Here is a 26,992-nt window from a genome sequence, read left to right as displayed (position 1 = left end):
TCGCTTATTAGTCAAGAGTGCTGATGGACAGCCGAAAGAGCCTATGCGCACGGTGGGCGGGCCCAGCTCCCGGAAGTGTGCGCGCCGTGGGCAGCCTGGGCTAGCGGGGGACGCGCCATGGCCGGTGGAGGGGACCCGCTCTGCGCCCTGCTCCGCGCCGCTAATGCCCTCCTGCAGCAGCGCCGCTACCGTGCCGCGCTTGCCGTCCTCAAGGGCTTCCGCAATGGGGCCGTGTGAGTGCGGCAGGGGCGGCTGGGGGCGGGGGCGCCGGGCCCAGTGTGTTGCGAGGCGAGGGGGGTGTCTCGGTTCCCTCAGGGTCCGGCCGCCCCGAGGCGGCGGGAAGACGGTTCTGTGCCCTTCTGGCCTGCCCGGAGACCGGGGCTGTTGCGGTGGGGGTTCGGGAGGGGCATTTCCATCTCCCTCAGCGGTAGGCGGGGCTTTTACTGGTGTTGGGGTCGCCTTCGGGCCTGGTTTGTCGGGGTGCGTGTTCTCTAGAGCCTGAGGTCTGGGCTCCTGCTTGGTGTGCTGCTGCTGCTCCTGGGCCGACTTAAAAGTGCGATGTAGTTGCTCTAGGTAGCATCTTTGGCTGTTAGTAGAATAGAAATAACAGTCGTTTCATAGTGCAATACAGAAACTCTGAAATATTTATTCACTTTTGCAGTTATGGAGCAAAAATTCGTGCCCCGCATGCCCTCGTGATGACTTTCCTATTCAAGAGTGGAAGGTACAAACCCTCGTTCTGTATTTCTGTGTTACTACTTAGAATGTTTTCATTCAAGCATTCAGTTTTTCATGTTTCTGGAGGGCTTAAAAAAAAAAAAAGCACAGAGAAATTAGCAGATGCAAACACCAGTGCTCTGCTCTCCTTCAAATAACAGAAGCCAAAGTATGGGAGTGCACGTTGTGGCTTTCCCCGCTTATGCCAGAGGTTCGCGCTTAGGGCTTAGGCAAAAATTTTTTTAAAAGGCTGCTTGACTTGTCATAGAATGAGACAGAAGCACAGTCTGCTGTCTGAGATGGGCTGTTAAATGAGCCAGAGGTGGAAAGGTTTCTTCTCCCTCACAAGATGTTCTGTGGGGTGCCCAAGCTGTTGGTTTAGATGAGCAGGTCAGAGGGGCGTAGTGTCCAGGCTGAGTGACTGCAGTAGTCCTGCCTTTTTGCTCTCCTAATTGTCTGTTTCTTTTCTTCAGTTTAAGAGAGAAACTGAAATCGATTGCTCAGGCTACGTACACACATTCCCGGAACTTGGCGTATTTTGTGTTCACCTACAAGGGACTGATGGCGTTGCAGTCCCAACTACAGGGGAAAAAAATTCCATTTCATTCTTTCTTTGCAGCCTGCATTGGGGGTTGGCTGGTGTTTGGTGAGAACAATCCCATCAACAGCCAGGTAAATGCGTTTTTTGAAAGCTTCTTTGACAAAAAACCCCAACATGTCCCAGAAAGTGGTTGGTATAGCCTGGTGTGTTTCTGGTGGTTCTTACCATGTAGCGTTACTCTTTCACCATATTCGTCTTCACACAAGTTCTTGTTTTGGCTGCTCTGCACTCAAATCCTAAGGTGGTTGGGTGCCTCCGTGAATGTTGTGTGCAGTTCCAGTGCTAAAAGCCCAGGTTTACCCCCAGAGCTGCACTTGTATACTTAGGAAGGCAGGCAGTTAGGCAATTCAAAGCCATTAGGTTACCCCAGATGTCTTCTGAGCTGTGGTCACTGACTGTGTGCACTGCTAGTCTGCCTGCTCACAGGGTTAAACCCTTTAGCTTGAATGTTGCGAGTGTAGAGCACCATCAGTTACTGTGCTACACTTAACTGGTTAAACTGACAAAAGCTGCTCAGGGGACGTTTGATTTATGGCTGGTTGTTAATGCACAGTCACAGATTAATCAGTCCCTAAAATACACAGATGCTGATTAATCAAAAGCGTTCTTATGCAATGACCTGCAAGAGCATACAGTCAGTCTGGTTTTAGGATGTGTCCAGCCTACAGAGTTTGTGTCTGCTTCGCAGGTTAGCAGGGCTGCTCCATTAATGTTCTGTTAGCAGCAACATCTGAGGCAGCATTAACTAAGCAAAGACAAAAGTTCTGCAGCTGCAAAACTGTGATGTATTAAGTATGACTTGTTGATTACTAAATTGGAGCACCAGCAGAGAAGCAGGATTTTGAGGACATAGGGAAGACACAAACATGTCCAGTTGTAAGACTGCTTACTACAAGAACCTACAACCTGTTTGCTTTTAAGTTGGGTAAATTGTTTCCACCCCTCTTGCCTGGCTTACCGCTTCTAAATCACTTAACCTGGCTAGTATGTCTGGTCAGGTTATTTACTTAACGTTCTTTGGGTTTTCTCTTCACGCAGATCATTATGTACCTGCTGTCTCGTATCCTGTTCGGCTTGTCTCGGCTGGCAGTGGAAAAGGGCTATGTTCCACAGCCAAAGCAGGATCCTTTTCCACTTGTTGCTGCTTTGATATGGGGGACAGTTCTCTGGCTCTTTGAATACCACCGGCAAACTCTGCAGCCTTCTCTGCAGTCCTCCATGACCTACCTGTACGATGATAGTAATGTATGGCATGACATTTCTGACTTCCTCATTTATAACAAAAGGACAGACAGCAAGTAGATGGTTCGTTGTAAAACACCTTTGAATGGGATGGTATCTTCCAGCAGCTAAGGGAAAAGGTTATTCTGTTGCTCTTGACTGGTGATGGTTTTTTTTAAATTAACATCTGTCAAGCAGAGTTGCCTCTTGTGTCCCAGCCAAAACATTCTGATTAGTCTTCTCTTGGCTCTGTTTAGAGCAAGCAAATGCCCCACAGAAACCTGTTGCAGTCTTTTTTAAAAAGAGGCCTTATTTTCCCTGCAAGTATGGCTTTGGGGTTTTTGGGATTTTGTTTTTCAAGAAACTAAATATGCTTACAAAATGACAGCCTGACAGTAAGTGGAGAGCATGTCTAATCATGAAAAAATATTCTAGGGATTGTCTGAATGCTCTCAAGACAGAACCATTTTTCTGTGCTGCTGTGCTCGCTGTAGTATGACAGAAGTGGGGAACCTGCTCAGGTCTAAAAACAGGGACATCACTTCTTGATTTCTGCGGACAACAGAAAATCTGGTTTAAACTGTTACAAAGACAGTCGTGTGCTCCTTAAGAGAGTTTTTCTGCAGTTTTCCCTCAGAGGCATTAAGGTGTTTGAGAATAAAACTGTTAAGATTGTCTGGTACAAGCCTGGTAAATGAGGCTTGGAAGGACTATTTTTACGTGGCTTCTTTCATGCACTTGGGCTGAATCCGTCCCTCTGCAGAGTGCACTAATTAATACCCTGTAATTATTTTAAACTTACTTGTAAAGTTTTTTAAAGCTGCTTGAATTAAATACGAAAACCAGTTATGCAACCTAGACTCCTTTGAAAACAGGCTGAGGCGCATTGCACGCCCTCAGATATCACACTGGGTACTTTATGTGTAGAAGCGAGCAACACTTTCAACAAGCGCTTTTATTTTGGTGGGAGATAACCACATGGGTTTCTCTTAGGTCCAGAATCTACCCTCCACAGTGGTGGCATGTGCTAGCTGTAATCAGGCTTGGATGTACCTGTGGTTTCTGCAGGCTTCTGGCTGAGCCAGGTTGAGGCCACAGATGAAGTGGCTACTTCTGTAAGCGAATATTCCTCTTAAGAATACACTGCTGAGCACCGGTAACAGGGCAGCACGCACTGGGCTTTAACAGAAGATGGTCTAGATAGCTGAGAAAGAACAAAAACTGTTTTAAATTTAATAAATTCAAACTGTTAATAGTGGCAAAGCACTTACGCTGCCATATAACACTACACCATTCACTTAATGATGTACATTAAAATAATTCCTGATGCACTGGTTTTATGTGGTGATATTTACAAGAAAGTCATTAAGTTCCCTGCACTATTCCCTTTTAGCTCAGTCGGGACTATTTTGTTTGCTCTCCCTGTGCCCATCCACTTTTCTTTCCTGACTTGACCATGTCATTTCATACTCCCATTGATGCTGCTGTTCATCATGTTTTGTAGTCTCTTTACACCCCAGGCTCTAGCAATTTGTCATAGTCAGTGGTATGACTGAAACAGTGTATTTAAGTTCAGGTAGCTTCTGAGTAGTAAAAAATTCTCAGTTTCTTCTTAAGTCATTTTTCCTTGTCCTCCTAAGCTCTTTTATTGCCATTACACATTCTGAGTGCTGCTTCGCTCTTTTATTTTTCCACTCTCTGCATCAGCAAGAGGGAGAGTGAAATGTTCCCCTCCCCGTAGTCTGTCTGGTGCTGCAGTGTTTGGCATTACGTTGCATCCTGAGTGGCTCAGGTGGAGCAGGAGGAATAGTCTGCTGGCTCTTGAACTGAATCTAGTGCCGAGTCCAACTATATTCACTGTGAGATCTTACAGTGCAGAGACAGGAGCTTCTCTGTGCTCATGCCATGCAAGTCCATGACGGACTCATGTCTGGTTCCCAGAAGACAACATACTGCTTTGCTAAAGTTAACAGTCCATGGGATCTTTTAACTTCAGCTGCTGTTATAGTCTGTATTGAGTACTTGAATTTGAACACCGAACAGCGTTTTGTCAGACCCTGGGAAAGCTATAGAAGTTAGGAATTGGGTTTGTTTCTTTGTAGTCAAATATTTTGCTTTGTGTAGATAAGCGTAAATACTCAAGTACAGAAAAAATACTAAATCTACCGGTGAGGTCTGATTTCTTTATAAACATTGTGTCTTTATTTGCACCGCTGCTGGCTATTTGAAGAAGTGTAAGTGCAGCACTCTTACGTCAGAAGCCTCAATCATTCCAAATAAGAATGTTAGTATCCTGCTAATGTTGCTGAATTCCTACAAAGTTTGATGGGATTTCAGAAAATGCTTCCACAATCTGACAGCTATGACTTGATAACTTCTCCCTAAAACTATTAGATTCATAAATCCTTGACCGTGTATAATTATTGTAGCAAAATGGTGCAGGCTGGTTATGTGAGCCATGTGTCTAGAAGTTTTTAACCTTTTTAATTTATAGCTGGCATTCCTTTTCTCTGAGAAAAGCTGGTGATTCCCTTAGGGATGAAATAATTTTCTTCTGCTGGTAGTTCTACCGCTGCAACTATGTGGCTGCTTGTGCAGCAATTCTCTGGCCTCGTGAAGGGCAAGTGACCTGTTCTGTCCTTTTTACACTACCATAGTATCTCTGTCCTCTCTAGATAGTAAACCAAGCTGTTAAGTTTCTAGTATCAACCCGGCAGCAGTGGCCATCAGTCGTCCTTGGTTCAAAATGCCCTTTTTTCTCTTGGGAATCTGTATTGCCAACCTCACTTTCAAAGCAAATTGTGTCTGAGCCTCCAGCCATCTGTACTTCTGACCCAGGAACCAGCTGCTGTCCCTGGAAGACAAAACTGCAGCTCATCCCCAGAGCGGGTCCCTTACAGCAGCAGCCATTAGCCGCACGTTTGCGGACGGTTGGTTTTCCTGCTGTGTTGGGGCAGGATGTTAAGCTGCAAGTCACTTCTTTCCCCAGGGAAGTAATTGGAACAGGTCTTTAATGGTATTAGTCTACATTGCTGTTTCTGTGACCAGATAGCTGGGGATGAACCCCTTATGCTACCAAGGTGTTGGAACAATGCAGGCGTGTAGTAAGGAACTCAACTAGAAGTAATTTGTCTGAGTCAGACTTTTCGGATACGTAAGTTACACTCCCTGCCTTCCCCCAGTGCATTGTGTAGGGAATTGAGTCCCCTGTTAGTGTTCTTTTTTATTAGCATTAAAACCAAAAGAAATAAATAGACAGTTGGGAAGCCACCTGCGAATCAGCCAAATACTTAAGAATCACAAAGAAGTGCCATTTCCCGCCCCCCTGCCCCCAGCTCTGATCGGTTTTGAATTTTAAGATGAATGTGGGTTGGTTTGTCTACATCAGCTGTATTTTCTCTTGTTATTTCTTCCTCGACACTTGACTGTGAGATGCTGAGTGGTTCTGAAGAGGAGCAGAATATCTCAATGCTTAACTCAGTTTGTCAAAAAATAGGATTACTGGATAACATTGAAGTGTTCATTTTAAAATGATGCTTCTCCTTCAGATTTGAAGCCTCTTTTAGAGACAGTTTTAAAGGTTAATCAATCAAACTGATCAAAAGTTTTCAGCAAGCCTTGAACAGCAGACTGACTATACTGAGCTATTAATCATTTATTTTATGAAGGAACAAAGCAAGCTCAGGGTTATTTACTGCCGCTGCATGCTGCCCTAGCATACCGACTGTGCTTCACTTCTCTTTGGAGGACAGCTTGTATGCTAGTGCTGGCTGTCAGGATTGCTGAAGAACTGTTTCCGGGACAATTGCATTATTTAACAAAGGTGAAAATTAAGTGGGTGCATGACATTTGGTTTAGCTAAGGTTTTCTGTACTGCATTTGATCCTTCCAGTTAAGGGGAGGATATTTCTGAAAGAAAAACCTGTGTTTGTCCAATTAGTGCTGCAGAAGAGTGCTTCTGCAGAAGAGTGTGTTCACAGTGTGTCAGTGTGCTTTGCCCCAGCCGTCATCCCTGTGTCTGGGCAATAACCACCCCAGCTCGGGACAGTTGGGTCAGGGTGGAGAGGCTGCGCAAGAGCTTTGGTATCGGTGCCGTGAGACTTTCTCCCCCTGGTAGAGTAGTTCAAGCTGTGCTTTAAACCAAGCTGGATGGGGAGTAAGGATGCAGGGATGATCTCTGGCTGCTGAAGTAGACCAAAAGCAGGTGTCTGTGGGGACACCTGTGACTGCAGTGTCCCCTGTGCACGCTGAGCTCTACAGCCAGCTGGGAGCCATCAGGGCTGGCTGGTGCTCGTGGAGTGACCAGAACCCCATGCAGATACCCTCACACAGGAGAAACTGCTGTGACTTAAACTCATTTTCACTGCATCAGCACAAATAGAACCTTTGGATTATACCCTGAGCCGTACAGTGTTTCCTGTTTGTCAGGTTGTATTTGTCTTCCTGGAGCATGCCAACCTGAGCAGAATGTTTTCAGTTTCAGATGCTGGTTTTGAAATCCAGCAGATAAGGGAGAAGAGAAAATAAGACATAATGCTATCCAGCGTAATGTCTGTCTGCCACTGTTAATATTTTAGGGGTGCTAATCTTGAATTTTCAACCTGTGTGTTCACACCAGATTGTTGGAGGAGGTAACTTTTTTTTTTTTTACTTAGAATAATTTTCATCTCTCTCATTTACTTATGAAACTGGTGATGATGATGAGGAAAAACAAATTAAATGCTCTATAATACAAGTATTATTACCTCTGCTTTTGATATATATTTTGTATTCATAATTGCCATGTAATCCAGGCCCTGATTTTCTGACAGCGTAGAATAAGGTTAGGAACATAAACTCAGGTAGCTTGTAATTACGCTGATCAGAATGCTTGTTGGAATATCTCAGGTTTTGGTTTTAAAATGTGTGAAAGAGTGGGCAGCGGGTTCTTGGAGTAGCTGTGTCCACTATGAAACTGATTTCTTGTGCAGTTGTAGTACATCAGCCCCAGACTTTCTGCCAAACTCATTTGCAGATTATTTCTGTATAATCACTCTATTATAACACTGTGCTTTCTATAATAATAATAAAAACTTAAATTTTTTGTCTTCTTTTACTGTCATTATTAAGCTAAAATATATGAAGTAATGCTTAATTATTGCACAATACTAGTCCTATATGTAGAAGAGTCATGCATGGAGTACATTTTTGGCATTGGTTGTGCCCTCGTGTTACCAGCCTGGAAGCAGCAGCCAGTGCTACTTTGACCACCCCATTGCTGCGGCACTGGCTAGCTCGGGTAAGGATCCTAGCTGCAAAGACAGATTGGGGTGGCTGTTGTCTTTTTTTTTTTTTTTTTAATGAAGCATGAACTTTCCTCTACTATAGCTGTTCAGATCACTTAGCGTGGCTGTATCTTCAGACCAAGTGAGTCAAATTGGGGCTAGGTGAGGAGGTTCGTACCATGTACAAAGTGGACACACTCAAAATGCGGTGTTGGTGGGAGAGTGTGACCAGCTCTTGCGTTGCAGCTAGCAGAGTCCATCTGTCCTGTTAGGGTTTCCTGAGGTGACATGGTTACAGGGCAGGCTACCCCTTGGTGCCTTGTGGTCAGCCAGGAATGGACTTGAGTGATAGCAGAGAGTGTGCAAAGTGTTCAGAGAGAAGTCAGCTGGAGGAAGCTCTGCTGGTGATTGCCTGGCTCACACATGGAGTCCTGACTGTAGTCTACGTGCCTGGTCTTTGCGCAAATACTCCTCTTCAGGGCAGACAGCTTGTGGCAGGACCATCTGCCAGAGCAGGGCACAGGTACAAGGCTCTGGACACAAGGCTGAAACTGCTTTGCACATTAGCTAAACAAAATAAGTATGCATATAGATGGTTTTGCTGCCTCTTCCAAGCTAAGCGCTACAAAAAGCATATGCTGTAGAGGTAACAGCTGTGGCAGTGGAGATAAAGCAGTCCCTGTGTGAGGATCTCCCTACAGCACAGGTGGGCAAGAGAGGTCCTGATCCCAAGCAGAAGAAGGTCTCTGCAAGGAGAGTGCTGAGCACCTGTAAGGCAAAACCTGCTTTGTAGCTGCTGTAATGCTGGAGTGTCCAGCCTGGGCCCATGAGAAGCCAAATGAACACCTCCAAACTGATGTCAGTCCTATCTTAAAGTGGTTTTTTTTTCCCGTCAAAGCATCATACTGTACCTGAGCCTTTCTTCCATTCCAAGCAAAGCTCTGAGTGAGCTATAGGTTTTGCTCTGGCACTTTACCTGCCTTTTGTGTTGACAGTACCAAAGACCATGATCTGAACCTGCTGGGAAATGAACCTTGGACCAGCTGGAGTTGCTAAGTCCAGCTAAAAGCTAAAGCACAGAAGGCAACATCAAAGGGCTTATTCCCAAATGCACTCGTTGACTCCCAGGGTATTTGCACAACATACTGCTGTGCAAGGAAACACTTCAGGCTCCCCATTCCTCTGCAGGCCTTGAGTGAAGGAGGTTGAACCTCGTCGGTGTGGCTTATAGCAACCAGCGTGGGAAGCTGGTGTTTGTACTGTTCTGTCTTAGAGAGGCTGGAACAAGATTGCCCTGTTTGGCTGTCAAGAGCAGAGCAGGGGTTGAGCAGGCTCTGTGCCCCTGTCACTTCTGCTGAAAGGCTGCGGATTGATGTGAGCTTGAATAATGGATGCCATCATTGTGAGCAAAGGAAATAACACTGATGAATCTGTTGTGTCCAGCATCGAAGAGAGCAGCTGACCTGCTGTCCTGGGAGCAGTGCTGGTGTAGTCTTCTGTAACCAGATGCAAGGGAACAGGCAGTTCCTAGCTTTTGGGACCGGGATCTGAGAGCAGACACCTAAACCAGCGGTGCTCTCCTCCTGCCACAAGCAAGCTTTAGTTAATCTATTGGTGCTGTTGGAAAATCGTTTTGGTTCTCGTAGTAAAAAGGCGATAGCTATGGTGACAGAGGTGGAGGGTAGTAAGGTCAGGATAGCAGGACTGTGGGGCTCTGGGCTTTCCCCAGCTGCCTGTCCCTTCCACAGGTCCTCTTGCAGCCCATGCTGTCAGCTCGCCATCATCTGAACCAAAGTGCTGGGAACAGGAACATTGGCAAGAGAGCCCGGGGGGAAGTCATGTTTCCCTTTGCGCGATGCAGTCATTCCAAGCGACAGCTCAGCGTAGCCTGTATGGGAACTGCTGAAAGCAGGACCGCGCTACGGATGACAAGGACAGTAAATGTGCTTCTGACACCTATGTGCTAAGGAAGGCTAACTGAGCACAGGGATGCAAGTTTGCATCCTGCCAGCTCTCCTCCTGCCTGCTCCCACTGCTGGGGGATGGTTTTGCAGCATTGATACCAGTTCCTGCTCCATCTACAGCCCCAGTCTGTGCTTTTCCTTTGGAGCAGGGACCAGCAGACACCTCCTGACCTGAGTCTGTTCCGATGTGCAAGGCAGCCAAAACCCACCCGAACTCGGTGACTGCTGTGGGGTAAATCCGGCTGGGATACAAAACATATGAATAGCCTTCCTGACCCTCTCTGTGGCCAAGTGGGGATGTGGAGACAGGACTTTATCTTTGTGCAGCACCTGCCAGACAGCTAATCTTGGGAGCTGGTCTCCACTCCTTAGCAGGGCTGGCGTGGCTGGGAAGAGGCTACAGCTGTGCAGGAGACAGGATTCATCTGCTTTCCCTCATATGCATGCAAGAAAAGCCCCTGCCCTTCCTTCTCCCACCAGCATTTGCCGTTCATTTGTCCTCACAACCGCTCTTTTTCAGTGCCACCCACACTAAAAGCCTCAGAGAAGTTGCAGCACAGCGGCTCAGGGGAGAGGGGGGTGCAGCACAGCCTGCTCCCCTGGAATAAGCTCCCGCATGAATTAAGGGAGGGAGGAACCAGCCTTTGTGAGAGGAGCAGGAGCAGCTGGTGCAGCAACTGTGTCCCAAACCGTGCATTGCGCCAGGAAGCACCCGGCCAAGGCTCCCTTGGGACAGGGAGAGCACCACCAGCCATTTGCTCCAGCCCAGCTGTTGGGGTTGCCTTTTCCCCCACTCCCCAGATGGAAGAAGCATTAACTGTGTGCAAACATCTGGTCTAACTGTTGCGTGTGCTTCACAGTAATGATGATATTGCGGTGCAAGGGCTCTGGAGAGTGGGCCCTTGAATATTAGAAGGGCCAAGCGTTAATTAACTGTATTAATTTCCTTTAAGCAAGGCAGCATTTCCATTTGCTCTTTGCTGATGAAGAAATGAGGCATGGAGAGGTGATACAATTGGTCATGGACATGCAATATGTTACTGGCATATGTAAGGATGTAGGGATCTGGGGAAATCACGGCACTGCTTCGTGCTGGCTGTCCTGCAGGGGAATTGCAGCCACTGCCAAAATATCCAGCATAAAATCCTTTAAAGCCTAAAACCTGTTAGGCCAGAGCAGGGGCACTGCGTGTCAGGATCTGCTTCACAGCAGAGTTAACTCATCGCTGTGAATGCCTCCTGCATCCCACGCACTGGTGGAAAAAACACCCTCTCTCCTGCGTCCCAGGCAGGTCGGGGCCAGGGCAGGAGCCAGTGCTGGCCCACAGCCCTGCCTGGCAGCAGCAAGGGACTGGGGGCTACCGTCCTCAACCGTGAGGCCCTCGGGGCCATGATGTTGGGGGCACAGAGGGATTAAAGCCTGGGCTTGGCTCAGAGCAGTTTGGGGGCCTGGGAGAGACCCACGCTCCTGTGAGCTTCAGCATCTCTGGGCCCTGGGAAAGGCCTAGTTTTTAAATGCAGGGGGAGGGTCATTAGAAGGATGTTTGGGGTTTTTTTCCTTTTTAATTTTGCCTTCTCATGCAGTGGAAGTGTTATCGGTATCCTGCACGCAGGAGATGCTGATGGTGGGAGCCGCCTGTGCCATGTCTCATGAGTAGACTATCATCTCTCTTGGTGTGGTGGGGCCACTCCCAGCTCCAGCTGCCATCTCCTCTGCCCCTGCCTTGCCCCTGTCTGTGCAGTCCCACTGCCAGAGAGAGCTGCCGGCATGGTCAAGTGCAGATTTTGCTTCCAGCAGAGCTTTTTCTCTGTGCTGCCCTGCAAGGAGTTATCAACTAGTGCTGAAGAAGCTGCAGAGATCCACAGCTGTTCCGTGTTTGGAAACACAAAATGCCATGAATCATCCAGGAAACAGACAGAGCACATTGCAGCATCCCAGTCTTTGTGTGAGCTGGACCCCTCAAGCAGTATCAGAGCCCAAACCCTCAAAACTTGCCCAACAGCCTTGTCCACTGTCTCAGGGCTGTTTTGCAACAAGACGGGACAACCCTGGCCTCATCCCTTCATCCCTCCATCAGTTATACAGACGCAGACTGTTGCCCCACAGCACAGCAGACCTCCCACTTGAAGGCTGCACCCCAGCACAGCTGAGCACCCCTTGATGCTCACCAGTTCTTGACAAGCAGGGCATTGCTGCAGGGCTGCGGCAAGGGGATGCTACAAACCTGGGCAAGGCTGGGGTTACCATGGCCCCCCTGGGCAAGGGGCTGATCCAGGGGTGCAAAGCTGGGGTTACCATGGCCCCCCTGGGCAAGGGGCAAGGCTGGGGGTGTGAGGCTGGGGTTACCATCTCCCCCTGGGGAAGGGGCATGGCCAGGGGCACAAGAATGGGGCTACCATTGCCCCCAGGGGAAGGGGCTCAGCCGAGACATCCCACAGCCCCCATAACCACCCTTTTCTCTACCAGTGCCTCATCCGGGCCTCACGGGCGGGCGGAGTGGGCGGGATATGAACTTTGCTCGTGGGTTTGTGTCCTCCTCCGCCGCCCAGATAGCAGCTCCGCCCGGAGCTGGAAGCCCGTCACCCCGCCGGGACAAGACCCGGAGCCGTCCATGCACGCCGCTGTGGCGTGGGCAGCTTTTCCCCAGGCTTATAATAAAACACGGGTGGGCAAGGCATAACCCGGGGAGGGAATGCCGGGGGCGGCGGCGGGGGGGGGGGGGGGGGGAAGGACGGCAGCGACCGCCGCCTCTCCGCCAGCCACACCGCCCCGTTCTCCGCCGCGCTCCGCACCCACGCCGCGTCCCCGAGCCGCCCCGCGATTGGCCGCCTGTCAGAGCGTCATACGCCGCCACCCGCGGGCCAATAAACTAGCGGCACCGCCCGCCGTTTCGGCGGCGGTAACCAATAGGAAGATGCTTCCATTGCCCCGCCTCGGCGCCCGGCGGAGGGCGCAGCCAATGGGCGGGTGGCGGGGAGGCTCGCGCCGCTTTCGCGGCAAAAAGGATTTGGCGCGCAAAGGCGCGGCGGGGCTGGCGCGCCGAACAATACGGCGGCGGGCGCGGAACCCAGCGGAGCGGAGCGGCCCCCGCACCCGGCATGGGCCGCGCTCCTGCCCGCGCCCTGCCCGGCGCACCGCCCGCCGCCCCGGCGGCCATGTGAGCCATGGCGGCGGCGGCGGGCGGTGCGGCGGGGCTGGCGGCGCTGCTGGGCAGCGCCTCTCCGCACCTCCTTATCGTCTCCGCCGCTGAAGAGCCCGCGGGGGGAGGCAACAACGACGCTGACCTCCTGCTCTTCGCCACGCCGCAGCCCGCCCGGCCCGGTGCCGCGCCGAGACGGCCTACGCTGGGCCGCCCGCCGGTAAAGCCCCGGGAGCGGGACGGGGAGGGGGCGGCGCGGGGGCGGGGGCTGCGGAGCCGAGGACCCTGCGGGGGCCGGTGGGGCCGGGCTATATATATCGAGCCGTGCAATACAGGGCCGCGCTATACACCGGCCTGGGCTGTGTGTATCGAGCCGTGCAATACAGGGCCGGGCTATATATGTATCGAGCCGTGCCATGCTGAGCTGCGCTGTACACTGGGCCAGGCTATATACTGTGCCACGCCGTGCTGTGCTGCTCCCTGCTCTGCACCGTGCTGTGCCGTGACCTGCTGTACCCTGCTAGGCTGTGCCGTGCTGTGCCGTGCCACGCAGCACACCTGCCGCGCACAGCCCCGCTCCGGAAGCCGCACGCCCGGGCGCTGGGCCATGCTTCGCCGCCCCTTCCTGCGGCCCACGCCTGCTTTAGGGCGCTCCCCGCAGCGTGGCAGGGCCCCCCCGTGGCTGGGCCAGTCCCCTGTCCCCGCTGGCCTGGGTGGCAGCTGGGGAGCTGCTCCCATCGACCCGTTCCTGCCAGGAGCAGGGGCTTCCGTACCCCATGGTGCTGTGCCCCCTGGGGGGATCCCTCGTGGGCAGTGCTGGGGAGGCAGTGGGGCCATGGCAGGGGCTGTCCTTCTGATGAGCCCCATCCCTTGCAGGTGAAGAGGAAGCTGAATTTGGAGACGGATCACCAGTACATAGCAGAGAGCCTGCCAGTGGGCCGGGGCAAGGCCAGGAACCCTGCTAAAGGTACCAGCGCTGCTCCCCCTGGCCCCCCACAGCCAGCCCAGCCCAGAGCAGGGGGTCTGGCAGCCCCACTCTGCTGCCCACAGGCTGGGCTGCACCTTCGGGCTCGTCCCTGGCAGCTTCTCCTTGTCCCTTAGTGTTGGTTTGGGGAGGCTGTTTCTGGGGCTGGACTTCTGGCTGCTCTCTCCAGCCCGTGCTGCTGTCCCCTGGGCTGTTGGCACAGTTGGCCTGTCTGTCTGCTGGGCACCACACTGGCTCCATCCCTTCCCACGGGATGGAGCTGCAGCAGCTGGCATGGTGTCAGTATAGCATCCCAGGTTGGACCTCCATCACCTCCCCGCTGAGCCCTGTATGGAACCTGGGTGTCACAATCGAGCTTGCAGTCACAACTGAGCATGGGTGTTGGAGCCTGCCAGGTCCTGCGGCATCCTTCCTGTGGAGGATGTGGGGAGCTCACCTTGTTGCCCTGAGAGAGCAGATGGGTTTTGGGGTGCCAGTCCATGAGCCATCTGCAAGTGTGGCAGGGTGTTTTGGGACCTCTCAGCTCCAGCACTGGGTTCCTCTTGTGGGTAAATTGCACTTGTCTTTGGTGGCTGGCAGGGGTAAAGTCTCCTGGGGAGAAGTCTCGCTACGAAACCTCACTGAACCTTACCACCAAGCGCTTCCTGGAGCTGTTGAGCCAGTCGCCTGATGGTGTGGTGGACCTCAACTGGGCAGCCGAGGTCCTGAAAGTGCAGAAGAGGCGCATCTACGACATCACCAACGTCTTGGAGGGCATCCAGCTCATCACCAAGAAGTCCAAGAACAACATCCAGTGGCTGTACGTCCATGGGCTGGGCTTGTGGGGCTGTGCCTGCCTGTCCCCTGGGATGGGAGAGGGCCAGGCTCAGGGTGAAGCAGGGTCTTGCTGGGATGGAGAAGCTCAGAGTGGTGTCACTGGAGCATCTGCTCAGGGGTTGAGTGATGGCTCCCCCTTCATGTGGTCCACAACCCTGGACAAGGGTTGTGCTCAATTGCAGGTGGCTCCTGAGTAGTGTTGGTATTTCTGTTGGCTGCAAGTCCCCCTTGGGCTCTCCAAGCCAGTCTGGACAATGGAGGGCTACATCCAGGCTCAGGGAGGGACCGCAGGGCTGTGCCCTACTTGGGAAATCCATACAAGGGTGATTCCCTGGGTATGGGGTGGGATTTAGCCTGGCACAGGCAGGGACAGTGCATGGGGACAGTCATGGTGTGGGGCAGAAGGAGCGATGGAGTTTGGCTCCTGATGGCCACGGTGCTCCCTAGGGGTAGCCAGGCCACTGTGGGGGCCCCTGGCCGGCACCGGCTGCTGGAGAAGGAGCTGCGGGAGCTGCAGGCGGCCGAGCGGCAGCTGGATGACCTCATCCAGACGTGCACAGTGCAGCTGCGCCTGCTTACTGAGGACCCTGCCAACCAGCAATATCCTTTGGTGTGGGGCTGGGATGGGGCTGGCTGGGGGGGGACCACACGGTCGAGCCCCAGGGTGAGCCTGACCACATTGCAGGCAGGGTGTTTCACAGCCCACCCTGCTGCTGCATGAAACCATCCCCTTGTCTGTTCCTTGACCCACCACACCGCAGCCTATGTGACCTGCCAGGATCTCCGCAGCATTGTGGACCCCTCGGAGCAGATGGTGATGGTTATCAAAGCCCCCCCGGAGACTCAGCTGCAGGTCTCCGACCCGACGGAGGTGAGCTGGGGCCACCCTCTGCTCCCCATGTCTGCACAGCCTGCAGCAAAGCCCAGCTCAGGCTCCCTGGGCATCCTTCTGCCTCCTCATCTCACTCCTCTCCTTTCCCTAGGCTTTCCAGGTGTCTGTGCGAAGCACTCAGGGCCCCATCGATGTCTTCCTCTGCCCTGAGGACAGCTCGGGGGTCTGTAGCCCTGTCAAGAGCCCCTTCAAAGCCCCTGCAGAGGAGTCGTCTCCCAGCCATTCACAGCCCAGAGCCTCCCCGCTCCTGCATTCCGCCCAGGATGTGAACATGCCGCTGCTGCCTGGAGAGCAAGGTGGGCAGCTGGGGCTGGGGGCAGCAAGGAGCTGGGGACTGGGGATGGAGGTGATGGTACAGTGGCTCTGCCGTGGGGGGCTCTTGCTGTGTTTGCAGCCGTGAGCTCCTCTGCTGTTGGCACGAGCAAGGTGCTAGGGTGTTGCTTGGGCACCTCAGCAAGACGGAGGTGGGAAGGCAGGTTCTGCGTAGCCAAAGCCTGCTTTTTTGGGTTTTTTGGCAAGTATTGGATTTATAGCTGCTTCCCATCCCCACAGAAACACTGCTGCCGGGGACGAGCACACTGCCCAGCAAGTGCCCAGCAGAGGAGGTGAGCCTTTCACCGCTGGCCTCCATGGACGCCCTCCTGGAGCAGAGCAGGGAGGATTTTTCAGGTTTTCTGGCGGACGAGTTCATCAACCTGTCACCGCCACAGGCACAGGACTACCACTTTGGCCTGGAGGAGGGTGAGGGCATCAGTGAGCTTTTTGACTGCGACTTTGGGGACTTCACGCCCTTGGACTTCTGAGGCTCTGCCTGGGTGCTCGCAGGGGAGCTGCCAGGCGGGAGTGGGGGCACCCCTGGGCTCCTGCCCTCGCGGGCAGGGCAGGCAGCCCCTCCTGCTGCACCACCCGCAGCTCTTCTCCCCATCCCTTTTTGCAATATTTTCTTCTTACGCCTCCAGCCCCCCCAGCCCGGGTGGGGGACGGCAGCATCCCCAGCTCCAGCCTCACAAAGGGGATGCTAAGGTGGTGGTCCTATCTCAAGGGACCCCCTGCAGGGCCTTGATCGGGGAGGGGGCTGCCCAGGTTAGAGCCGCTCCCCCCCAGGTGCCCGTTACAGAGCTTTAAGCAGTCCTGTGTATAGATGTGGTTAATTTATTATTGTCCCCTGGGGACAGCGTTTAATTTCCATGGGTGTTTTTTTTGGGGGGGTGGGCCATGCAGCAGAGTGGGAGTGCCAAGAGGTTTTGTTGTGTTGGGAAGGGGGTGGTGGAGTTGCAGGGGGGGTGCTGGGTAAGGGCTGTCAACCTCTGTGTGGGGGGCTGCCCGCAGCCCAGCTGAGCGTTGGGTATTTATTTATTATTTATGGCATGTGGGAGCTCTCCTGGGACACAGGGGGGGCAGGATGGAGTTGGGGGACGATGCTGGTGGGGCGGGACATAAAGGGTCCCACCAGGGGCTCACCAGCACGTCCTGGCTTTGCTGGTGGCCGCAATGGGGCTGCCAGGGAGGCCACTGTGGTGGCAGGTAGCTGCGGGAGCGGGGCTGGGGCTGCTGGCCCCGGTACCGTGTGTGTGCGTGCCCCCGCCGGGGGGTGCAGAGGTGGCCGGGGTGGGGGGGATGCATTTCTGCAGGCAAGGTCCCAGTGCTGTCTCCAGGCTTTTATTCCCCTCCCCATGCAGCCATTCAGCCTTTCAGCTTTGTCTCCCCCTCTCTGGCCCACTGAGGCTGGGGGGGGGGGGGGGGGGGGGCTCCCAGGGCTCCCTGGGGCCAGGCTGGAGACGCACTTTCACTTTTACTGCCTTTTAACAAGCTTGTGTTCCTCTGAGCTTCGTGTTTAATAAAGGTTTCTACTGACTCTGGCCATCAGTGCAGGGCTGCGTACTGGGGGACACTGGGGTGGTGGGGACCTCAACCTGTGAAACCAAGGGGGTTTGGGTTATTTGGACGGGGGGGGGTCCATTTTGAGCTTGAAATGCACAGCAGGTGTGTCATTGCCTGGGGGTGCGGGAAGGGCTTTGGTCCCTGGGTTGGTTTTTTTTCTCCCCTGCAGCTCCACACTCTCCAAGGTGTGGGATGGGAGCTGGGCCTGGTCCTGCCACCCTCTGCTCCTCTGAAAAGTCTGTGCCCCTGTGGACAGGGCCATGGGTCTGGATGGAGATCGCTTCTCCTTTTGGTAACCACGTTCTCCAGCAGCCCCTGCCCCCACTCAGCAACTCTCCTGCCTGGCCCCCTCCCCTGCCTTCCCCCCTGTTTTGGGGCAGCGTTTGCACGGGGGCACCCACAGCTGCAGCTGCTGTGCAGGGAGGAGGAAGGCAGAATGGGGCCGATGTGAAACCAGCCCGTGCAGCCACAGCACCAGCAGGCTCCCAGGGACTTCCCAGCTTCCTTGTTTGTCCCAGCACATTGGTCCTGCCTGAAGGCAGCTGCTGGCACCAGCTTGTGGCCCAGAGTTGGAGGTCCCTGTGTCTAGGTGAGCTGGGGACGAGCTGGCTGACCCTGAAAGCCTCAACCTGCTCTGTGGCACACTGTCCCCTTCCTGGGGAGTGAGGAACATCGGGAACGCTCCAGGAGGGCTGCTTGAAGACTGTGGGGGTCCCCTGGCCACCTGGAGTGGGGCCATGCCCCCACCCCAGTGGCAGGTGGGGACATGCCACTTCCCGTGTCTGTGTGCTTCCCTCCCCTCCTCTGCCCAGCTGCCTGCCTGATTCTTCTTTAAACAGCCTGATAAATATTTCACCCTCCATCATGTTGCTCCTGCGCCAGCTTTTTTAGGGAACAGGAGCTGGGGTTCTGGCTGCTGGCATCTGCTGGGGTGGACAGTGAGCCCATCACTGCTGCCTAGCCTCCTGCCTCCATCCTCATGCCTCCATCTCCACAGCCGAGCACGGTTCCCCAGCTCGTTGTGCTGTCACAGGCTTGTTCTTACTGCAGGACACGCGTGGATAGCGGTGTGCCAGTGTAGGGTGGCAAACCCCACGGCTCAGCCCTGTCTGTGGTGCCAAGTCCCCGCTCCCCTCCCTGCAGCCCCCTGGGACTGACCGTCCCAAAACCCAGTGGCACACGCAGCCTGTCTGTCCCCTGTGTTTGAGTGGGATGAGCCAGTGGCTTGCTGTCACACTGTCACCCCATTTAATTTTTCAGACAAACTGAAAAAGCTCCCTGCTGCTCTGGTCCTTGGGGCTTCTGCCCCACAGAGCCAGGGAGAAGAGGATGGGAGACCAGGGTGGGTGGGCATGGCCCCCGGTCCCCTGCCTGCTGCCTCCTTTAAAAGATCAATGTTTGTCACCTGAGGTGACAGAGGTGTTGAAGCTTTTATAATTTACAGCAGGGTGCCCAGCCCAGCCGTATGCCAGTACATCCTCTCCCCCTTTTAGTTTCGTTTTGGTGGAGGGTGATGGTGTGCAATGCTGCCCAAGGCGGTGAGACCCTGGAGAGGGGGAGGTGGCCACTGGCTTTCATGGGAGCCAGCAGGCGCAGGGAGCAGGGAGAGGGCTCGTGCCAACGTCCTGAGCTCTGCAGGGCTGTCCCCCCAAGCGAGCTAACCCCCAGTAGCAGCACAGATTTTCCCTTTTCCCCCGAGCACAGGCAAACCTCTCTGATGGCATTCGCCATCACATTCCCCTAATAGGGAGCCCCATAGGATGATGGGCCCTTGGGAATCCCCATCCCCATGAAAGCAGCCCCCTGGGCAGGGGCAGCACCTTGTCCCCTGCTGCGGCAGTGCAGCCCATCTCTGGGGGAACGTGTTGGCAGCTCCACGCAAGGCAGAGCACCGTAAAAATAACCACTCTGCCTCCCAGGGATGATTCACGATGCAGCTGAAGGGCTTCCCTCCTGCTATTTCGAGTCGCTGGAGCAAGAGCTGATGATAGCTTGTGCAGGGGCTCTCGATTCTGTAGAGCACATGGCGGCTTTGAGAAGCGGCCCCCAGCGCTGCCTGGTTCTCTGAGCGATCTGCATCACCAATGCTTTTCTTCTTTGGGTGAAGAGATGGGCACCCTGCATGCATCCTGCAAGCCCCATGGGTCCCTGACTCCTGTTAGCTCCCACCTCCCACTCCCCAGCAGCCACCTGCAGGGACCGTGCCCTTCCAGCGCTGGGGTGCAGGGTGCAATCAGGCTGCGGTGACGGCTGCACTGGCACTGGCAAAGGCTGCAATGAGCGGGCGGATGTGGACATGGTGCTGAGCCCAGGCAGCCATGGGGTCTCCTGTCCCCACGCTGCAAGGTTTGGACTCGAAGGAGTCAAGAGAGCCCAGCAGTGGGGTGAGCTCTGGGACAGGCTGTGGCTGGCAGAGGGGATCAGCGTTAGATGCTGACACAGCATGAAGTTTGCCAGAATTTATACCTTTAATCTAATCCCCTTGGAAAGTCCAGGCAGGTTTTGGGGTCTCTATAGGCTCCTGTGGTACGTCTGGCCTGGGATGCTGTGCCCCTGCCAGTGCTGCCTGCCTTGCTTTTGCATCCCACCCCATGCTTCAATATTTCCGCTTCCAAAACCTGCTCAAGTTTCTTCCACAAGGGAGAAACCCATGGAGGTGAAGCGCAGCATCCTGTTTCATGAAACCCCAGTAAGTGAGTGCTTCGGTTTCATTCATGCCCAGTTGTAGTCCTGTGCCCCCCCCCAACCAGGGGAGCAGGGCAGAGCCCTGGTATCCCACCCACGGCTGTGCCGCCCTACCCTGCCAGTGGCTCTTGGGGTGCACTTTGGAAGCACCCATGGAAGGAGATGGGGGCACCCACTGCCTCCTGCTGCCAGCAGTTTTGCCCTGGACTTCACCCTCACTTTCCTGCTGCTCCTTCCCATGCTGAAACGCATGCTGACCCCAGGCATCCCAGTACTGACCCAGTGTGGATTTTAGCAGCACAGGAGTGTGGAAAGCCCCCCCCCCCCAGGCTTTGCTTTGATCCAGCACAGAGCCCTGCCACCACCCAAGCCCCTTCCCATGCTCCCTGGCAAGGTGATCCTCAGTCCCCACTGCCACAGGCCCTCCTCTGAACGTTTCTCTAGGACCTGCCTCCATTTTAGTCTGATTTGATGATGGCTGTGCTCAACAGCTCCAGCTCTTGGACCTCCTTCTGCCTCCCCTGGGGGCAGGGGACAGCCCCGTGCCACGTGGGCCGGGCACACGTGTACCCCAGAGCCCTCGGATACCCCTGCCAGGTCCCAGGTGCACTTTTTCTGCCTCTTTTCCAATGCACACACCCAAAACACCCGGGAGTTGGTAAAAATAACTGTGATGCATCCTTGCAACTGCTCCGGGCTGAGCTGGCAGCCGGCTGTCCCCGGGGGAGGAGGACGGTGAAAGCTACACGTGCCGTGGCTGGGCCATGGCTGGGGCGCGCTGGGCTGGGGATGCCCCCTGGGTGCGAGAGCTGGGCTGAGGGAAGCCGAGCTCAGCCGAACGGGCGGCCACGGGAGGGCTGTGAAGGGAGAGGTGGTACAGGGGGAGGCAAGCCTGGCCGGGATTTTGCATCCCAGCAAAACTGGCGCGTGTGCCCCTTTCTGTAAGTAAAATCTCCAGATGCTCCAAGAGGGGTGGGAAGAATCCCACCACCCCAAGAAGTCACCATACCGCATGTACCCCAGGAGCAGTGAGCAGCTTTGCCCAGGCACGGCTTTATCTAGCTTATTTATCTAATTATCTGTTTCTTCTCTGTGAAAACCTTTGAGGACAGGCTGGGGTACAGGCCTGGGTGTCCCTCCTATTCCTCCCCATGGAGACAGGCCTCTGGGTGCCTGTGTGGGGCAGGGATGGAGGCAGCTCCTGCCTCCCCCCCCAGCCAGCCCACCCCCACTCCGCAGCCCCCCATGTGGGGTGGGAAGGGGGTTTTACAGCTGCTGGATGCACTGGGGGCCCAGCGCTGGCAGTACAGCCCCCTCGTGCTCGGCATGCAGCACTGGGGGGCAGCAGCACTGAGCAAAGGCTGCCCGGCGCCATGGGCATAGAGCTGGCACCGCTGGGAAGTCATTTGAAACCAGCCTGGGTGGCAGGGGACCACCCATGGCCAAACTGGGGTTGCTTCAGGGCCAACTGGGGCAACCAGGGCTACCCCAGGGTCAACTACAACCATGCTGAGACCACTCATGGCCACGCTGGGACATACTGGGCCAACCAGAAGGTCAACAGCGACCATACTAAGGCCACTCATGGCCACACTGGGATCAACTGGGCCAACAAAGGCTACCATGGGGCCAACTGCAATCACACGGAGACCACCCATGGCCAAAGTGGGACAACCCGGGCTACCCTGGGGCCAACAGTGACCACACTGGGACCATCTGTAGCCAAACTGGGATCAACTGGCCGCACCGGGACCACCGTGGGCTGCCTCGGAGGCAACTAGGACTGGCCCGGGAGACCCCCAGGCCCTGAGGAGCCCAGACACCAGCGACAGCCCCCGCCACCGAGCGCCATCGCCCCGCCCTTTTTCCCTCCGCCAATAACGAGCACGGCGTTGAGATGCCAATCACCGGCCGCGACCAACCGAAGCGCCGCGGGGGCGGGCCCTTAGCGGAGGCAAAGTTGCCTGGCGGCTGCGGAGCCGCTCGGTTGAGTCCGGTTCCGCGCCGCGCTCCTTACGGCACCGCACCGCACCGCGCCGCGCTCCTTACGGCACCGCACCGCACCGCGCCGCGCCGCGCTCCTTACGGCACCGCGCCCTACGGCACCGCGCCCGGCCGGGCCATGATGGCATGTGCCGAGCTGCTGGCTGTCTGCCTGCTGTCCGCCGACCGCGGCCCTACGCCCCGCCGCCAGCCGCTCCCTATCTTCCACGACGTGAGTACCGCGGGGCGGGCCCCCGGCGAGGTCCCGGCCCCAGCCCGGGAGCCGTGGTGGGGCTGTGTGTGTGGGCGGCGGGGTGAGCGCCCTGCCCGCCTGCCCCGGCTGAGGAGCCGAGCCCCAGGGATGCGGGAGTGGGCCCTGCTGGTGCTCCAGGCCTGAGCTGTGAATCAAGGCGTGGGTCGTGATGTCTTAAATAATACTCAGTGTCTGAATTATGAGCCTCTGAGCGGCCAGAAATAGCCCACTCCTTATCGAGAGCTGGTTGTCGTGACTGCCGGAGCGGGAGCTCCGTGTGTGGCAGGCAGGCTGCAGAAGGTACCGTGTTAGCTGCTAAAAGCCGTGGGATCCCACAGGCAGAGCGTGTCCATTGCCCACCGCAGCCCCCATCCCTGCCCACTCCTAACGTGCTCTGAGCTGTGGAAGGAGGATGCTTTTTGCACAGGTTGGAGGTCGGCTGGGCATCTCGCCGGCTGTGGGTGGCCTGGGGGAGTTGAAGATGTGGGTAGTGGCCATCTTCATTTTCACAAGATGGGCCCTGGCACAGTGCCTCCCATCACACTGCGTCCCCTCGAGCCCCATGGCGAGGGTGCCCCTGTCGAGAGACAGCTGTACGCGCTGGGGCTGGGGCTCAGGGGGAGGCAGGGCCTCTGTGGCACCCAGCAGGGTGGGCGGGTGGCTGCATGGCTGGCCATCTCCTAGGTAAGTGGCACAGCCTGGGTCAAAGCCCACCTCCCCTGCTGGAGCATGTCAGAGGGGCTCAGTTCTGCTCCTGGCTGTCTTTTATGAGCTGCAGGGTGCCTGAGTCAGGTGGGCAGCACCTGAATCTCCCTGGTAGGCTGCCAGCCCTTGCATTCCCTTGTGTCTGGCACCGCTGGGCTCTGAGGCACCCTGTGGAGCCAAGGCAAAGTGTGAGCAGAGCTGCTGCCCCTGCCCTGCTGCAGGGATAGGGGAGAGGAAAGCAAAGCAGGGGTTAAGAGCAAGGGTTGGTTTGGTACCCAGCACCTGGGCAGCCCAGGGTGGTGCCAGCTGTCATCTCTGTCCTGTGCTAGTCCAGGTGGTGCCACCCCGCATTGTCCCCTTTCATCCTGGGAGAGGGGAGCAGGAGATCTTGGGCAGCACTTTGGGAAGGTGAATGCCATGCCTGGTCCAGTCCTCCATCTAGGAGACCTCCTGTCATTACTAGGGAGCAGCTGGAAAGTGTGGCTCCCTCGGCTGCACTGGTGCTTACTGCTTCCAGCTGGGGGTCAGGGTCTCTCTCCTGCCGTGGGGGCATTTCAGACTGCAGGGCTCTCCAGCCAGCATCATTAACTGCACTAATTACTTGGCTGATGGAAGATGGGCTGGAGGGGGTTGGTGGTGGCAGCTGTATTCCAGCTCAGCTCCTTCAGGCACTTGCTGAGTCCCACATCGACCCCTCAGGGCGTCGTTAAAGCAATTAAAATAGGAAGTGTTAACAGCACTAGTGGCTGCTTTCTGGTTCCTGGTGGCTTCCCTTCCTCTTCCCTGTGGTTCCCTTTGCTCCTGTCTCAGCTCTGGAGCTTGGCAGGGTGAGTTTAATATCTCTGGGTTTGGGGCTGGGTAGTTGGCTGGTCTCCAGCTGCCCTCCCAGGCTTGTCAAGGCAAGCTGCCACCCTGCCGCAGCAGGGCAGGATCCTAGCCTGCCCCTCGGGCAGTGGGAAGGCAGGGCTGCCCGCCACAGACCCCGGGTGGCAGCTGCTGCTTCTTCTGGGACTGGAACTGCCATCTCCCTGCCTGCAGATTGCCTGCCTTCAGGAGAGGTGAGGAGGAGGAGGGCTTTGCCTGAGACGCTTCGCTGCAGGCACGGCATGAACTGCAGTGCTGCCATCGCAGTTGTTTCTCTGTGCAGACATCTCAAGCCTCTGGGAGATTCATCCCCCAGGCTGGTGCTCAGGGCTTGCTTACTCCCCTCTCCATGTATGAAAGGTTCAGAAAAGCCTCTTGGACATCCCACCTTTTATCACTGGCTGCTCGCTGCATGCAGCCTGCATTAAGTCTGCAGTGGGTCAATGAGCACAGTGTCCCCAGGGCAGCTGTCCCCTCCCCAGCAGCCAGCGTGTCCCTAGCTGTGTGTCCAGCAGCTGTGGCTGCTTCCAGCCCTGCAGGCAGGGAGAAGCCCTATAACGTCCCCATGCTCCTGCCTTCCTGAGATGTGTGTGGAGGTTCAGCCTTCAAATAAATGCCAGTTCAGTGCTTCTTCCATCAGTCCCAGTGTGTCCACTGCTGCAGGCACTGAGCAGGGCTGCAGCTGCTTGGACACAAGCCCAGGAGCTGGAGGCTGAGGTAAGTGTCTCAGGTTTGAGGCAGTGTCCCTGTGTTTCTGAGACTGCCAGCCCCCTGAGTGTAAGCTGGGGATTGCCTGTAGGGCCTCTCCAGCAGCCAGTGCAGACCTGATCCCATTCCCAGCCTGGCTTTGCATTGCTTTTCCTTGTCTTTGTCCTAGGGCTGCTGTCCTCATCACACAGGGCTCTGCCTGGAGAGCAGCCCTTACCTGCCATTGCCATGCATGTGCCTGTGCCCTGCACGGGGGTGGGGGCAGGGATCACCCCTAGGAGTGTGGAAGTGGCTCTGTGCTGTTTTTGTGTGGCTGGAGTCGGATCCTACCTCATGCATAGGTAGGATCATCAGTGTTTTCTGGTGCATGCAGTGCTCACCAAGGCACCCCTCTGCAGCCGGGGTTGGCTGAGGATGGTCTCGCTGGAAGGGGCAAGGAGCCCCGCCATCCTTGGGGGATGTGGAGCAGATGTGGCATTGCCTTGCAGGGCTCTTGCAGCTCCACTACTTGTGCCACGTTTGTTTATTTTGAGCTTCAGGCAGCTGTCATGTGCGCTGGCAGTGCTTTTCTAACGCACTGCTGGAGCGGAGGATCCCATGTGCAAGGGAGAAACATCAGCTGTTTGCTGAGCTTCATGCTGAATCCAGGATGGGCTCACCTTGGGTTAAAGACCTTCTCAGCCCCGTGAGATCCCCCCCAGAACTGTGCTTTCCCTCTTAGCCCACAGATGGACCCTGCTGAGCAAGGCCAGCCTGTGAGTGGGAAATGTTTGGATTCACTTGAACCTGCGTTTAAGTGCCTGGGTGACACTTGGCTGTCTTTGGGATGAGCTAGCTGGCCTTGGTGACATTTGGACTCATAGAGATGTTGTTGTGTGAGCCATGTGTCCCTAGGATGATGGAGCTCTGTAGGATTAAGCTTTTGCCTGGACAGAAGGTGGCATGCCCGAGGTTGGGAGGTGGCAGAGTGGCACAGGCATGTGGGACGCACTGGTGCTGCCCCTGCCTGCAGGCAGAGCTGCCCCTGCAGCCGGGGAGCCCTGGCATGTGTAACCCCGCAGCTGTGAGACCCCTGACCGGCAAGTGAACCCTTTAGCCTGGAGAAAGTTTTTTGCTTTAAAACCCAGAGAAATCCTCAGTGTGTGGGAACTGCAGGTTCCTGTCTCAGCTGGTCAAGGTAAAGCTCCAGAGCTCGTGCAGCGAGTCCCGTGGGGCGTCAGAGAGTGCCTGCCCTGCTTTCCTGCAAGGGAAGCAGCCTGAGCGGCTGGAAGCCCACGTCCTGGAGGGACAGTTACCTAACACTGGTCGGCTCAGGGCAGCCTCCATTCCCTGCAGCAGCTCCCAGTCAGGAGGAGCTTGCCTTTCTTAGAAGAGAATCCTCTGAGGAGATGTCCCTGCTCCTGGTTTCAGTTGTGAGGAAGCGCCTGGGAGCTCCCTGCTGGGACCAGCATCAGAAAAGCCTCTGCCCAGTGGTAAGCCAGTGGCTTCCTCAGGAGCAAGCAGCAGAGGTTTCTCTGGGTAACTGTTTCTGTACCTCAAAGTTATTTTTTCAGGGACGTTTCAGTGGCTAGGTATGGGCTTGTGCCCTCAAAGCGTGCAGCAAAGCTGTCGGTGAGCAGTGCAGAGGTGAGCTGCCGGTGGAGGGGGCAACTGGCAGCAACGCATTTTCCTGCAGCAGGGCGCAGAGCTGGTCTGGGGGTGGTTTTATCAGCCATCTCTGCTTTGCAGGTATGTGGAAAAGAATATAACAAAGTCTGCCTTCTCCTTTTTCTTGCCCTTTTTCATGCCTGATCTTTCTTCAGATCTTTAGATTTCTTTATCAACCAGGGTGGCTAAGAAGGACGATTAAAAAGAAGAAAGTGGCCACACACAGAGCTTGCTGTCATTGGCTCTATTAGGATGTGCTGGCTAAAACCTTGTACTGTTCAATCTGGCAAGATGTTCCTAGACTTTGGAAATTATGCTGTTCCTCACCAGAGTCAGCCCCAGACCTTCTGATGATTATTGTTGAAAGAAGAGCCAGGCAGGTACAAGAAGCCCCAGCTTTCTTCTGGGTTGTGGGCAGAAGCCTCGTGGTTGGGAGCCAGGGTTGAGATCCTGAACTGGAGCAGCTCTCCAGCTGTGCTCTGTGGCAGAATTAGTTACAGATTAATTAATAATAATGAATTAATTAATTACAGTGTGTGTGTGTGAAGGTGTTGCAGGAAGGATTGTTGTGAAGGGTGATTACAAAGCACAGGACAAACTGCTCCTTGGTGCAGACAGTTGAAGTGTCAGCAGTGATGCACAAAGTGCTTCTGTTACGGAATGGTTT

General features: G+C 55.1%; 3 protein-coding genes across 4 annotated transcripts in view; all 3 read left to right on the top strand.

Annotated features, from left to right (window-relative positions):
- The first annotated feature begins 62 nt into the window (after positions 1 to 62).
- Positions 63 to 7,625, top strand: PXMP4 (peroxisomal membrane protein 4). The gene is made up of 4 exons (XM_037401507.1): positions 63 to 233; positions 662 to 724; positions 1,191 to 1,389; positions 2,357 to 7,625. The coding sequence occupies exons 1-4, from the start codon at positions 118 to 120 to the stop codon at positions 2,618 to 2,620; spliced, it is 642 nt and encodes a 213-aa protein (XP_037257404.1). The 5' UTR covers positions 63 to 117; the 3' UTR covers positions 2,621 to 7,625.
- Positions 7,626 to 12,916: 5,291 nt separating this feature from the next.
- On the top strand, positions 12,917 to 17,460 carry E2F1 (E2F transcription factor 1). The gene is made up of 7 exons (XM_037401506.1): positions 12,917 to 13,126; positions 13,783 to 13,873; positions 14,471 to 14,690; positions 15,155 to 15,307; positions 15,464 to 15,578; positions 15,691 to 15,895; positions 16,152 to 17,460. The coding sequence occupies exons 1-7, from the start codon at positions 12,932 to 12,934 to the stop codon at positions 16,400 to 16,402; spliced, it is 1,230 nt and encodes a 409-aa protein (XP_037257403.1). The 5' UTR covers positions 12,917 to 12,931; the 3' UTR covers positions 16,403 to 17,460.
- Positions 17,461 to 22,148: 4,688 nt separating this feature from the next.
- NECAB3 (N-terminal EF-hand calcium binding protein 3) overlaps positions 22,149 to 26,992 on the top strand; it is a 25,285-nt gene continuing 20,441 nt past the window's right edge. The window contains exon 1 of one of the 2 annotated variants that reach the window (XM_037401935.1): positions 22,149 to 22,380. In XM_037401935.1, coding sequence (XP_037257832.1) covers positions 22,288 to 22,380 — 93 coding nt within the window. In that variant the 5' untranslated portion in view covers positions 22,149 to 22,287. The remainder of the gene's footprint in view (positions 22,381 to 26,992) is intronic. The other variant, XM_037401934.1, reaches the window with a different exon arrangement.

This window comes from Falco rusticolus, chromosome 10, assembly GCF_015220075.1.
Source record: "Falco rusticolus isolate bFalRus1 chromosome 10, bFalRus1.pri, whole genome shotgun sequence".
Classification (NCBI taxonomy): domain Eukaryota; kingdom Metazoa; phylum Chordata; class Aves; order Falconiformes; family Falconidae; genus Falco; species Falco rusticolus.
This window is presented reverse-complemented; position numbering and strand designations above follow the sequence as displayed.

What these genes read in the sequence shown, in the direction of transcription:
- E2F1 (XM_037401506.1), top strand. Translation starts at nt 12,932, where the DNA reads ATGGCGGCGGCGGCGGGCGGTGCGGCGGGGCTGGCGGCGCTGCTGGGC. An exon ending in GGCCAGGAACCCTGCTAAAG is followed by an intron (nt 13,874 to 14,470) that starts GTACCAGCGCTG and finishes GGTGGCTGGCAG; the next exon opens with GGGTAAAGTCTCCTGGGGAG. An exon ending in GAGGACCCTGCCAACCAGCA is followed by an intron (nt 15,308 to 15,463) that starts ATATCCTTTGGT and finishes GACCCACCACAC; the next exon opens with CGCAGCCTATGTGACCTGCC.
- PXMP4 (XM_037401507.1), top strand. Translation starts at nt 118, where the DNA reads ATGGCCGGTGGAGGGGACCCGCTCTGCGCCCTGCTCCGCGCCGCTAAT. An exon ending in TTCCTATTCAAGAGTGGAAG is followed by an intron (nt 725 to 1,190) that starts GTACAAACCCTC and finishes TCTTTTCTTCAG; the next exon opens with TTTAAGAGAGAAACTGAAAT. An exon ending in ACAATCCCATCAACAGCCAG is followed by an intron (nt 1,390 to 2,356) that starts GTAAATGCGTTT and finishes CTCTTCACGCAG; the next exon opens with ATCATTATGTACCTGCTGTC.